A 12,968-nucleotide genomic window follows, 5' to 3' on the forward strand; every position below is an offset into this window, starting at 1 on the left:
GAGAAGTAGAAGAAACCGGGGGAGGGAAAAGTGGAGGCAGCGCCTGCGGAGGAGGCCAGTCTCCGCGCTGCGCCACAGCAGCAGCAGCAACAGCAGCAGCCGCCTTCCCGCTCGCCTTCCCTCCTCACCTGTCAGCGCCAGTCCCAGGCGCCGCCGCCTCCTCCTCTGTCCCCTCCTTCCACTCAACACCCCCAGAGGCTTCGCCCGCCCCCGCTGCCTTCCCCTCAGGCCCGCCGCGTGCGGGACAGCAGCTGCCTCAGCCTCCTCCTTCTCCCGTCCTTGTGGCGGCGGTGTCTTCCCCTCAGGCAACAACATGGAGGCGGGAAGGAGAGCCTCGCGCCAGGCGGGGGGGGCGGTTTGAACTGCGCGCGCCCGCGCGACCCGTTTCTCCCTGCCTGCCTGAGTGGTAAACAATGGGGCGTGGCATGCAGGCAACTCTCCGCAAGCCGCAGGAGCCCAGCGCCGGGCTCCCGCGCCTTGCAGAGAGCTGCGCGAAGCCTGGAGAGTGAGAGGGGTCAGTGCGCACCGACCCCTCTCGCTCTCCAGGCTTCAGCGGAAGCCTGCATTCGCCCCATAGGACGCAAACACATTTCCCCTTCATTTTTGGAGGGGAAAAATTGCGTCCTATGGGGCAAAAAATACGGTAAAGAAAATGTTTAAAATCCCATTCACTAAAAGACCCAAGGCATTTTTATTAGGACTCATGACATCAGAAATCAAGAATGAAATTAGACCATTATTCATGTATTTAACAACTGCAGCAAGGATTCTAATAGCAAGAAATTGGAAAAGTGATACCATCCCTTCAAAGATTGAATGGCTAGCCAAATTAATAGAGTATTTACAGCTAGCAAGGAGAACTGGGACAGTGAGAGAAACCTCAACACAAGATGTTAATGAGGAATGGATAATAATTAAGGAATATCTCAAAGGATACTGTGATAATAAATGTTTCCTGGCAGATATGGAATGAGTCTTATGATATAAGGAAGTGTTAGAAAAAGTTTTAAACTAAGATATAGAAAAATATGAATAAGAAACTTGTAAAATTTTGAATGCAAAATATTACAGTGGGTTTAGTTGGAAGTTTCTTTTCTTTTACTATTTTTTATTTTATATGTAAATTCTTTTCTTTTACTATATTTTATTCTATATGACTCGCTGAGGGACGACGAGGAATGAGGAGGAGGCGGAGCTGGCACCACAGCATTAAGCTGCTACACACGCCCCCCGGAGGCACCTGGTTGGCCACCTCCGGTGGGCGTGGGCGCCAGCCAGGTAGGAGGGGAGGGGGCTAATGCCCCCTACCAGGGGCGGGGCTCGGTCTCCCGCCCACAACCACTCCCCTCTCTTCCAGGGAGGAGAGTCTTTCTTTTCTTTTTTCTTATAGAATGTTTGTACTGTATGTTTTGTGTGTATTTGAATATATTTTCTTGTTTAATAAAGTTTATTAAAACAAAACATGGTTTTGCATATTGGCATGCAGCAGGATGAAGCCAGTAGCTTTGAAAAGTAGCATGATAACAGGGATGAAGATTCAACATTTTAAAGGGATTTAGCATCTTCCACAATTGGGTCAAACTTTACTTGTAGAGCATTGTAATAGGACCAGGCCTCATTGAACACCCAAGATTTAGTGAATTTGAGGTAGCATATAGAACATGCTGGGGCAAATGTAAAAATAGCAAAAAAAGCAAAATGTCATGTATCATGAATTGTAGATATTACTTTGGAGATGGCAGATGTGCAGTGTTTGCTGATCATAATTTTAGAAGTAGCAAAATGTATTCATATGTTGGCAGTAATAGTATTATGTCCAATTTTATAATTGTTATCAAATCTTTACTCCTGTTATGTACTGGTACCTTAGCAGTGTTTGGATAAGCCAGATAAAGGCTTGCAGGTAACATGTGTCTAATGGGAAAAGGCTTGTAGTTCAATGGCAGAGCAGCTGTTCTGCATGCAAAAGGTCCTGGGATTTATCTCTGGAATCTCCAGGTAGGGCTGGGAGAGAGCCCTGTCTGAAACCCTGGTGAGCTGCTGCAAGTCACTACCAGATACTGAGGTAGATGGGACCAATGGTCTGACTCATTATAAGACAGTTTTCTGTGCAACTTTGTGCAACTGGTATATGTGAGGCACTGCATGCTTTCTGAGTGGGCTTTCAAAGATTTTGGGAATTTTGTAGGTAACTTTGCAATAACAAACAGGCTATTTTTGCTGGGAAATGATCATTTTTTAAAGAAGGCAGTGAAATTAGGTAGAAGGAAATTTGGCTGTGTACATTTTCGGCTGCAGTTTTTTTTTAAAAAAAGCAAACTTCAGTTTGCCACTGGCTACTCAGATGTTGGCAGCGAGTTTTTTTTTCTGGAGGCTTTTCGGGATTTTGAATCTGAAAATAATAAAACGTACACTCCAGATTTACTTCTGATATGTCCCTGAATGTACGAGAGGGAATGACCTGATTTAGCTCCTTATTTCTGGATTTTGTAAAAGTATTGCATTAGAGACACTAACATACCATGGTGCCCTCTGCACAGTCCATGCAGACATTGGGAAGACAGTGCAAAAGATGAAGCAAAGTAATGTGTGTCTTCAAAAGACGGTTACATTGGGACATAATTTTAAATGGCAGTTGGTTTAATATGTCTGCCTTTACTTTGCATTCATTTACAGCAGCATGGAAATGAGCTGTTTCGAAGAGCAAAGCAAGAGAAGGGCTGTGGTTGAGACGTAACTTAAGATTGCCACATCATACATCTTTTGCTGAAAGTACTTTTTAATAAGCAACTTGGAAGCATTGAAAACTGTCATTTGGATATTTTCTTTAAAGCTTTTGAAGATCTTCTAGCAGACAAGATACAAAGTCATGACTTAGTGATCTCATCTGTATATATGATCTCATCAATATATTTATTTCTTATGTAGGATGTAAATCTGAAGTGTCAGAGAAGAACAGATGGTGTGGAGGTTAGTGTGACAATTCAGATGACCAAAATTCTGGAGCCCAGTTCAGATCTGTGCATACCATTTTACAACGTTGTTTTCAGGAGGTAAGTGGCTTTTTAAGCTAGGAATTCTCATCATTCTTTCAGTCCTTGAATTGAATGTGATGCAAAGGTAATGTTATGTACGGGTAATTGTTATGGTAGTTGACTGGTATCCATACATGAATTGGAAATCCATCTGTCTCAGGAGACAATGGAAGATTGTACCTTCAGAGGTGAAGTCAAACTGTTGGAAGACTTACAGGGCCTGCTGTGGCTGTAGAGACCAATACTGTAGCAGCTTGTCAAGGGAGGGAGGGACATCCAGCTCTTGCAAGACGGAGTCTGGACGCTATCAAATGTTGTGTCTGTCACCATGTTTTCCCATGAGTAGTGGTATCTGATCAGTGAGACACAATGATCTCTCCCACCAGCATAGGCAACCTGCAGCACTGGTAACTTACGCCAATCAAGTTGAGCATATATAACTATTAACTACTGCTGCCTGCATAATATAGCCTGGTCTTAAATGATAGATTACATTTCCCATGCTCCGTCTGGGGTAGTTTGTCCACCTTTGGTCCCCACCTTGTACTTTGCTCTCACCTGTGGCTCCTATAAGTTGTCAGCATGTAACCGCAGCCATATTCCAGGAAGTGGCTTCGACTGACTGCTAAACCAAGTGAGGGTAGCCAATAGGTCTCAAACCCTCAGTGAGTTAGGGATTTCCCCTGCATGCGAAGACAGACTCTGGCGGATAGAGTGGACGAGACCAATAGTAGGTTCAATGGTTAAGAAGATGGTTTCTGCATGTACTGTAGAGGGAGGTGGCAGGCAGATCAGGCTTGTCAATCTGGGAAGGTAACCCATCTAGGACAGCCTTCCTCAACCTCGGCCCTCCAGATGTTTTGAGACTACATTTCCCATCATCCCTGATTATTGGTTCTGCTAGCTAGGGATCATGGGAGTTGTAGGCCAAAATCATCTGGAGGGCCAAGCTTGAGGAAGCCTGCATCTAGGAGAAGGAAAAATCTGATCCTAAACTGCCTTGCAGGACATCTTCAGGAGAATCTGGAACGGAGTCCCTAAGATTGTTGGATGGCACCTTGTACGCCTCCTTCCAGCAACTCCTGCAGCCAAGCTGGTGCCAAACGTCTTGCTCTGCTTTCCTTTGGATCCCATCATCAAGGCCGAGAGGCGGGTCTTGTTGTCTGGGCAGCCCAGGACCTCCAGACACACTGCCCAAGCTTCTGTTCCAGGAGGTCACTTAGATGCTGCTAATGCAGTGATTTGACTTCACCTCTGGAGGTGCATTCCATTGTCTTCCACGACAAACGGATGCCAACAACAACAACAACAGCCTTTTCTATATAATTTTTTGCAATTTACTACTTTGGCTTTCTATTTTAGGGTGATGAGAATTTTAGATATGAAACTTGTTGGGAGGAATTTCTTTGACCCTACCAGTGCTACTGTGCTGCAGCAGTATAGGTTGGTATACTTAAGTGTTTTTCCTGTTTTTTACCTGGGCACCCTATCATTTGTAGTAGCCATAGGAGAATTATTATTATTGTTTGAACTAAACTTTTATCTTGCCTTCCTCCAGCTACTGTGCATATTGTAATCCTTAGGGATAAAAGATCTTCCTTGTTTTCCTATAAGGGAGGAAGGTATCCTCAGATGGTTTTCTCTTCTTTGGCAAGGCCATTCAAATCAGACTTGAAGTGCCTTCGTTTTATGGGAGAGAACCTCCTCCCAGTTCAAGTCATGCCTCACTCCAAGGGACAGGGGGTTCGTAGAGCTTTGCAGAACTCTTCAGTTTGCCTGGCAGCCTTGGCTACACAGCCACAGTGCTAATTCTTCTTCATCTAAGTTGGAGATTTACTAGTCAGGTCTTGGAGAACATGAAAGGCCTTACTCCACTGGTGTAGACATAAGTGAGTATCCTAGGTGTATGGAAGCATTGGTTAAGTCCTGTTTTTCCTGCGCATTAACTTTGCTCAGGAACTTTAGTCTTACATGCTAAAGCATAATTGTTTATTACTATTATTTACTCAGCTTATATACCACCCTTTATTAACACATTTTACGGATCATCAGTAATAAAAAACATAATAAAAAACAGCATAATAATGAAATAATAATCTCTCCCCCCCCCCAATCTTTAACAGGCCATAGATCATTTAATGGTTAAAGGCCTGGGTAAGGAGGACTGTTTTTGCCTGGTGCCTAAAGACATGTAATGATAGCGCCAGGTGAGCTTCTCTGGGGAAGAGCATTCCACAGGTGGGGAGCCAGGACAGATAAGGCCCACTCTCCTGCTGCCTCCTTCCGAACCTCTCTGGAAGGAGGTACATAGAGAAGGGCATCAGATGGCAAGCTCAGGGTCTGGCCTGGTTTGTATGGGGAGAGGCAGTTCTTAAGGCCCTGAGGTCTTGAGCCGTGTAAGGATTTATAGGTCAACACCAGCACCTTGAATTGGGACCGGAAACTAATTGGCAGCCAGTGCAGTGCTGCAGCCCCTTCTACTGTTTTTACAAGGTTTTTTAGCCACACGTTTGCAGAAATGTTTACAAGCAAAAAGTACATTTATGGTGGAATGCCCTTTGGCCTTATTCGGGACAGTATTGTTAAAGAGATGGTGAAGATTATTGGACAAAATATTGTCGAAACCGGAGACTTCCGGTCGGCGCCAGCGTTTAATGGCGGTCCTTTCTCCGAGCTCCGGAGTTCGGGTCTGACCCGCTACGGCAAGCGGGGGACCCCTAAAATCACAGGCGCGGAAGCCTGTGAACAAGGAGACTCGGTGGGCACCAGAAGCGCCCCCCTTTACTGCGAAAGAGCCTTTTTAAAGGCTCCGGAACGGCATCGGGAGTGAGCGCGGTGCTGAGAGTCGTAACCCAGCCCGCGGAGCGAAGCCGCGTCGCCATGAACGGAGAGCGCTGATTCCTTCCTGTAAATTGAAATTCGACTGGAAACCCGTGAGTAGGATTGAAAGATTACTTGGGACTTTATAACTAAAATTTAAAATTCGGCCGGAAACGGGAAAGGCAAAAAATAAGGAATTCTGCCTTCCCCCAACTGCATGACAGACTAAGCAACGAAATATAAAGCTGCATCTGAAGGAAAATAAGTTTATGACTGCTTAACCTTGGCATTGGACATTTGCTCCTCTCTAGCAGGCAGGGGCTGAGGGGAGAAAAAGTGAATTTACCAACCTGCATGACTTTTTAAAAGAAAGTGTTCCGCTGCCTTAATCCCCTGAGACGGACTGCCAAAATAAGAAACCGGGAACTGTACTTAGAACTTGTTACAACTCGTTACAAAGTTATACTGTGGAAGTTTTATTTGTTACAAAGTTTTGGGACTTTGCTGCAACAATCTTTTGGACAGTCTGGTTAGAGAAATTGCATAGAAGGAGTGTTGCAGCATTTACATTGAGGAATCCTGGCTTCTTGGCTCTTTGTTCTTTGTTTCCTTCACTTGGACATTTTGGTTTGCTCCCTCTAGAGGGTTGAGAAGTAACTGTTGCAGAGCAATAGACTAAGACAGTGGGATTTTCCATCAGGAAATTATTCCTGTGAGAACGTCCTTGGGACATGAGCGGCCCAGCAGATGACATAACTACTAGAGCTAAAACAAAACAGCAGCAACAGCAACAAAAGAAAAGAGGCTCAATATCAAGTTTAACACCAACAGGTGCAGCCGGGCAGGAAAAAGTGACGGCTGTCTCCATGGAGTCAATGACACAGGCGTTACTCAAGATAAATCAATCTTTAGAGGCTTTGACACAGCAGAGTACAGAAAACTCACAAAAATTAACAGAATTAACAGCAAGACTGGATTTGAACACGAAAAGTGTGACATCTAATACAGAATCTATAAATAAATTGATTGAAGAAAACTCTGCAACACGTAAAATCGCAGAGGATGCCAGAAAGATTGCTGAGGAGACACAAGAAAAATTAGAACCGATTTCTAAAAAAGTTTATGAACATGATGCGGCCTTGTCATTGATGGAATTACAGAGAAAGGAGAGAAATTTGAAATTAAGATTGATTCCCGAAAGTGAAGGAGACAACCTTGTGGAGTTCCTTACACAAGAGATTTCTGATTTTTGGCAGGAAGAATTGGAGGAAGAAGAATTCAAGATAATAACAGCATTTAGACTGGGCAGGAGACAGAACAGTAAGACTCCGAGGGATTGCCTGATTACTTTCAGATCCAAGGAAGAAAGAGACAAAATATTAAAACTACGTTATCAAAAGGCCTTGGAAATTGGAAATTCTCACATACAGATTTTTAAGGACATCCCTAAATATATTTTGGAGGTGAGAACCTTCTACAAAGATCTGGTCTACCTGCTGAAAAAGAACAACATACTCTTCAGGTGGGAGTTTCCACAAGGACTGTCCTTTAACTATAAGGGAAAGAAGGTGAAAATAAAAACAATTCAAGACAAAGAGAATTTTTTGGAGAGAAACCAAGAGGATCTGCAGAAGGGAACGATAGACCCAATTTTAGAGCAAAAAAGAGCATTGGACATTCTAAATCTACCATTTGGACTTAAACCACCACCATCAGAGGAAGAGCAACAACTTGGAGCGGTAGGAGGAGTAAGTGACAAATAACAAGATGGCCCTGCAATTCCTTAGTTGGAATTGTAATGGGCTGAATATGCCTTTGAAAAGACGCCAAGTTTTTCATATTTTGAAAAGAGAACAATTGGACTTGATTTGTCTACAAGAAACCCATGTGACCAGGGCACATAGAAAATTACTTATAAATAAAAGATTAGGACAAGAATTTATCTCATCGGACAAGGTTAAGAAAAGAGGAGTGGTGATATATGTAAAAGAGAAATTGGCCCCCAAAATGATGTTTAAAGATGAACAAGGAAGATACCTGGCAGTTGAAATACAAGTGCAAGGAGAAAAATTATTAATAGTTGGAATTTATGCACCAAATGAAGGAAAGGCGGAATTCTTCAAGAAGCTACATGAAACTCTGATGGACTTTTTGGACTATAACGTTGTAATTATGGGAGACATGAATGGTGTGGTTTCTACAAATATGGACAAGGCACAAAGATTGACAATCTCCAAGGAAGGGAGACTCCCGAAGACCTTCTTTGAAATGACTGAAAATATGGACTTAATAGACATTTGGAGAACAAGGAACCCTCTCGAGAGAGAGGGAACTTTTTTCTCTCAAGCAATGATGACCTGGACCAGAATTGACCAAATTTGGTTTACTAGTGGGATGGCTCCAAAGATTAAGAAAATAGAAATCTGCCCAAAGACTTGCTCTGACCATAACGCCGTGAAGATGGAGATGAAACTTACAACAACTGGTCAATTCAGATGGAGGATGAATGACACCTTGTTTCGAGATGAGGAGATCCACAGAAAGGCCCAAAAAACTTTAAAGGACTAGAATCATAGAATCATAGAATCATAGAGTTGGAAGAGACCACAAGGGCCATCGAGTCCAACCCCCTGCCAAGCAGGAAACACCGTCAGAGCACTCCTGACATATGGTTGTCAAGCCTCTGCTTAAAGACCTCCAAAGTAGGAGACTCCACCACACTCCTTGGCAGCAAATTCCACTGTCGAACAGCTCTTACTGTCAGGAAGTTCTTCCTAATGTTTAGGTGGAATCTTCTTTCTTGTAGTTTGGATCCATTGCTCCGTGTTCGCTTCTCTGGAGCAGCAGAAAACAACCTTTCTCCCTCCTCTATGTGACATCCTTTTATATATTTGAACATGGCTATCATATCACCCCTTAACCTCCTCTTCTCCAGGCTAAACATGCCCAGCTCCCTTAGCCGTTCCTCATATTTTGAAATAAATTTAAAGGCCGACGTAGAAAAAAGAGTGATCTGGGACGCAAGCAAAGCTGTGATGCGAGGATTTCTGATTCAACAAAATTCAATAAAAAAGAGAAAGCAGAATGAGAAGAAGGAAAAGATTTTGGAAAAGATAAAAGAAGGAGAGAAAAAATTAAGATCAAAACCAAAGTCCCAGGAGATTTTGAGAGAGATTAAGTTATACCAAACACAATATATGGAATTGATGAACCAGGAGATTGAGTGGAAGATTAAGCAAATGAGACAAAAAACATTTGAATCGGCAGACAAATGTGGTAAGCTTCTAGCTTGGCAATTGAAGAAAAGACAGAAACTAAATACAGTTACGAATCTAGAAGTGGATGGAAAGAATATATCCAAACCTAATGAGATTAGAAATTGTTTCCTGAGTTATTTTAAAAAGTTATATTCACAAGGACCACAGAATGAAGAGGATATAGATGAATTCCTTAAAAAATATGGATTACAAAAAATCTCTCATCAAAGTAAGGTGGATCTAAATCAGAGAATAACAGAACAAGAGATAGAGGGTGCCATTCAGAATATGCAATTGGGCAAATCTCCAGGACCAGACGGATTGACTTCCAGATATAAAGCTTTGAAGGAGTGGTTGGTTCAACCGTTAAAGGAAGTCTGCAACGAGATTTTTTTTTAAAGCAATTTTTATTGGTTTTTCACCTTTTATAAAAACATGACACACACAAAAAAGACAAAGACAAGAACATGTATAATTTCAGAAAATCCTACTTTCTTAACCTTGTTCCTTGACTTCTCCCACCCCCCTTCATGCATCCCAATTCCCATAATTTTGTCAGCAAGTTATTATTTCTCCTCTTTACCATCTTAATATTATATCTTTTATGAAAAATAAGTTTTTTCCTAAGTTGGACTCAAATTCCCTTCCATCGATTTCCCATTTTGTATTAGATAAAAGTCATATTAACTAAACCCAAAAGTCATAAGTGTTTTTAAAGTTCTATTCTTCCCTCCTTCCCATCCCCAGTTTTCGTCCCTTCCCCAATACGTGTCCAAAATAACAGTTCTTAGCCTGGATTCCTCACATCCGAGGCTTTCAAGTCTCTTTCAGTCCCTCTCCGCCGGTCTTGTTGGTAGTCCTTTATGCTGGTCGTCAAATCTCGAAGGAGTTCTATCCCCATCAAACCAGGTTCTCTTCCCACCAGAGTATTTAAGAACAACTGCTGCAAAAGTTCCACAGGCCATGCATCTTCAGAGTCAGAGTGGGGCCCCCAATCATATTTCTTCTTTATTTTAAGTTCCTGTATTCCATATACTCCAGGGGCCTCCTCCTTCGTCTTTTGCATCTTTTGCAGATTTGTAATCGATGTGATCCAAAAGTCTCCTTACTTATACTCCACTAGTGTAAGCTTCTGGTTGGTACTTTCCATCTTTACTTTCTCTTTTCCTTGTTTAGTCTCCTCCACTTCTTGAGATATCATTTCCAATTCAGCTGCAGATTCTTTCTCATTCAAGTCCTCAATACATTCAGCAGAGCTGCTTATTCCAGAGGTCAAGGTCGTGAGTTGTTTATTCATAGTCAGACTCTGCTCTTGTAAGATTCCCACCAAATAGAACATTCTTTCAATTTCCGCTAGTAACTTTCCATCCGCAGCCATTGTAATGTCACAGAATTCCCCCTAGAGGGAATCTGGTTACTTAGTATCTTTCTCCAACAAACCTCTGACTCGTTGTTGTTTCTTTGTTTCCAACGATTTTAGTTCAATTGTAACTCATTTTAATCCAGAGGGATCTTAAATAACAATTTTTCAGCTTTAAACTGTCCGTTTGACAGCTTTGACAGCTGTCAAACTCCGTATTCCTATTCCATATGCTCAAACACAGGACGCTCCCGGGCCCGGGAGGGGGGGTTATACACAACAGAAAGAAAACTTCTAAAATTCCACTCTTTCACTCCAGCTCAAAATTTCTTTTCGCCAAATCTTGGAAGTTAATGTCTTTTTTAACTCACCCCGCAAAGGGTAGGCTCTCCAGCTTAGTTCTTCTATTGTTGCTTTAGATCGTCTGCAAAAGGGGGGGTGCGGACTTCCCTTTAACACCCCCCCCGGTCGTACCGAATTCACAAGTAAATATTTTAAAGTCCCAATTCCACTTTACTCACGGGTTGTTTCTTTTCCAGCGCTCCGCTGGAGACGGGAAAAAAGTCAGCGCTCTTCAGCCATGGCACGCGGCTTCGCTCCACTGGGGTAGCGGTCTACTCCCAGCACTGCGCCGCTCTCCGTACCCTCTCCGAAGCCTTTAAAAAGGCTCTTCGTGGGTCAGAGGGGGCGTTTAAGGTGCCCACCGAGTCACCAGGTCCGCAGGCATCCGCGCCTGCGGTTTTTGAGGGTCTCCGCGTCGCCGTCGCGGCAAGACCCGTCTCCAGCGGAGCCGATTCCCTCCGGAGCTCGGAGGGAATCCTCCATTAGCTGTTCGCGCTAACCTGGAAGTCTGCTGCAACGAGATTTTATAGGGGAAAAGGGCGCCAGAATCGTGGAAAGAAGCTTATATTACACTCATACCAAAGACAGAGACTGAAAAGACTCAACTTAAGAACTACCGCCCAATATCATTACTTAATGTGGATTACAAAATTTTTGCAGACATTTTGGCAAAAAGATTGAAAAGAGTTTTGATGGAGAAGATTCATAAGGACCAAGCAGGCTTTCTCCCTAGAAGGCACTTATCAGACAATGTGAGGAATATAATAGACATTTTAGAACTACTAGAGATGAATATAAACACTAAAGCTGTTCTGATTTTTGTGGACGCGGAGAAAGCCTTTGACAATATCTCTTGGAGTTTTATGAAAAATAATCTTCATGGGATGGGGGTAGGCCAAGGATTTGAGAATGGTATGGGTGCGATATATTCTGAACAAAAAGCTAAGTTGATTGTAAATAATGTGATAACTGAAGAATTTAAGATAGAAAAAGGGACACGACAGGGGTTCCCAATTTCCCCATTGCTTTTTATTTCCGTTCTGGAGGTGTTGCTAAATATGATAAGAGATGACCAGCAGGTTAAAGGTGTACAGGTCGGAGCCAAACATTACAAGCTAAGGGCCTTTGCAGATGACCTAGTCTTGACCTTACAAGAGCCAGACACTAGTACGAAAAGGGTGTTGGAGATAATTCAACAATTTGGCCAGGTAGCTGGATTTAAACTGAACAAACAAAAGACTAAAGTATTAGAAAAAAACTTAACAGTCATGGAGAGGGAGAAATTCCAGGATGAGACAGGTTTGACAGTGGTTAAGAAGGTGAAATACCTAGGGGTTTACTTGACATCTAAAAATTTAAATTTGTATAAAGACAATTATGAAAAATGTTGGTCAGAAATCAAAAAAGATCTAGAAATATGGTCAAATTTGAAATTGTCAATGTTAGGCCGAACTGCAGTTGTTAAGATGAATGTATTGCCTAGAATGTTGTTTTTGTTTCAAACCTTGCAGATTTTGGACAAGATGGACTGTTTCAAGAGGTGGCAGAAAGACATTTCAAAATTTGTCTGGCAGGGCAAAAAGCCCAGAATAAAATTTAAAGTATTGACAGATGCAAAAGAAAGAGGGGGATTTGCCCTGCCGGACTTAAAATTGTACTATGAAGCAGCAGCGTTTTGCTGGCTGAAAGAGTGGATGCTCCTCGAGAATACAGACATTTTGGATTTAGAAGGTTTCAATAATGCGTTTGGTTGGCCTGCATATCTATGGTATGACAAAATCAAAGTGCATAGGGCCTTTAAAAATCATATTGTCAGAAAAGCATTATATAATGTTTGGATAAGATACAAAGACTTGTTGGAAAATAAAACCCCTAGATGGTTGTCACCCTTGGAGGCTAAGGCATTGAAAAAGCTCAATATGGAGGCCGAGTGGCCAAAGTATTGGGAAATTTTGGAACAGGATGGAGATAAATTGAAGTTACAGAGCCATGAGAAACTGAAACCTAAAGTACGAGATTGGCTCCATTATTACCAAATAATGGAGGTCTATAAACAAGATAGGAAAATTGGCTTCCAGGTGGAGAAATCAAAATTAGAAACTGAATTGTTAGAACCCAATACTAAAAATTTGTCAAGAATGTATAATCTGCTGC

The 12,968-nt window shown here is 42.4% G+C and overlaps 1 protein-coding gene and 1 pseudogene across 3 annotated transcripts in view; one reads left to right on the forward strand and one right to left on the reverse strand.

Moving 5' to 3' along the window:
* PIWIL2 (piwi like RNA-mediated gene silencing 2) overlaps positions 1-12,968 on the forward strand; it is a 74,762-nt gene that overhangs the window by 16,606 nt on the left and 45,188 nt on the right. For both annotated transcript variants that reach the window (XM_081171373.1, XM_081171372.1), the window contains exons 8-9: positions 2,929-3,053; positions 4,398-4,478. In XM_081171373.1, the coding sequence (XP_081027499.1) occupies positions 2,929-3,053; positions 4,398-4,478 (206 nt within the window). The remainder of the gene's footprint in view (positions 1-2,928; positions 3,054-4,397; positions 4,479-12,968) is intronic.
* Positions 1-12,968, reverse strand: part of LOC308573995 (tigger transposable element-derived protein 1 pseudogene) — a 136,568-nt pseudogene that overhangs the window by 12,059 nt on the left and 111,541 nt on the right. The window lies entirely within an intron of this gene.

This window comes from Podarcis bocagei (genome assembly GCF_964188305.1).
Source record: "Podarcis bocagei genome assembly, chromosome: 15".
Classification (NCBI taxonomy): domain Eukaryota; kingdom Metazoa; phylum Chordata; class Lepidosauria; order Squamata; family Lacertidae; genus Podarcis; species Podarcis bocagei.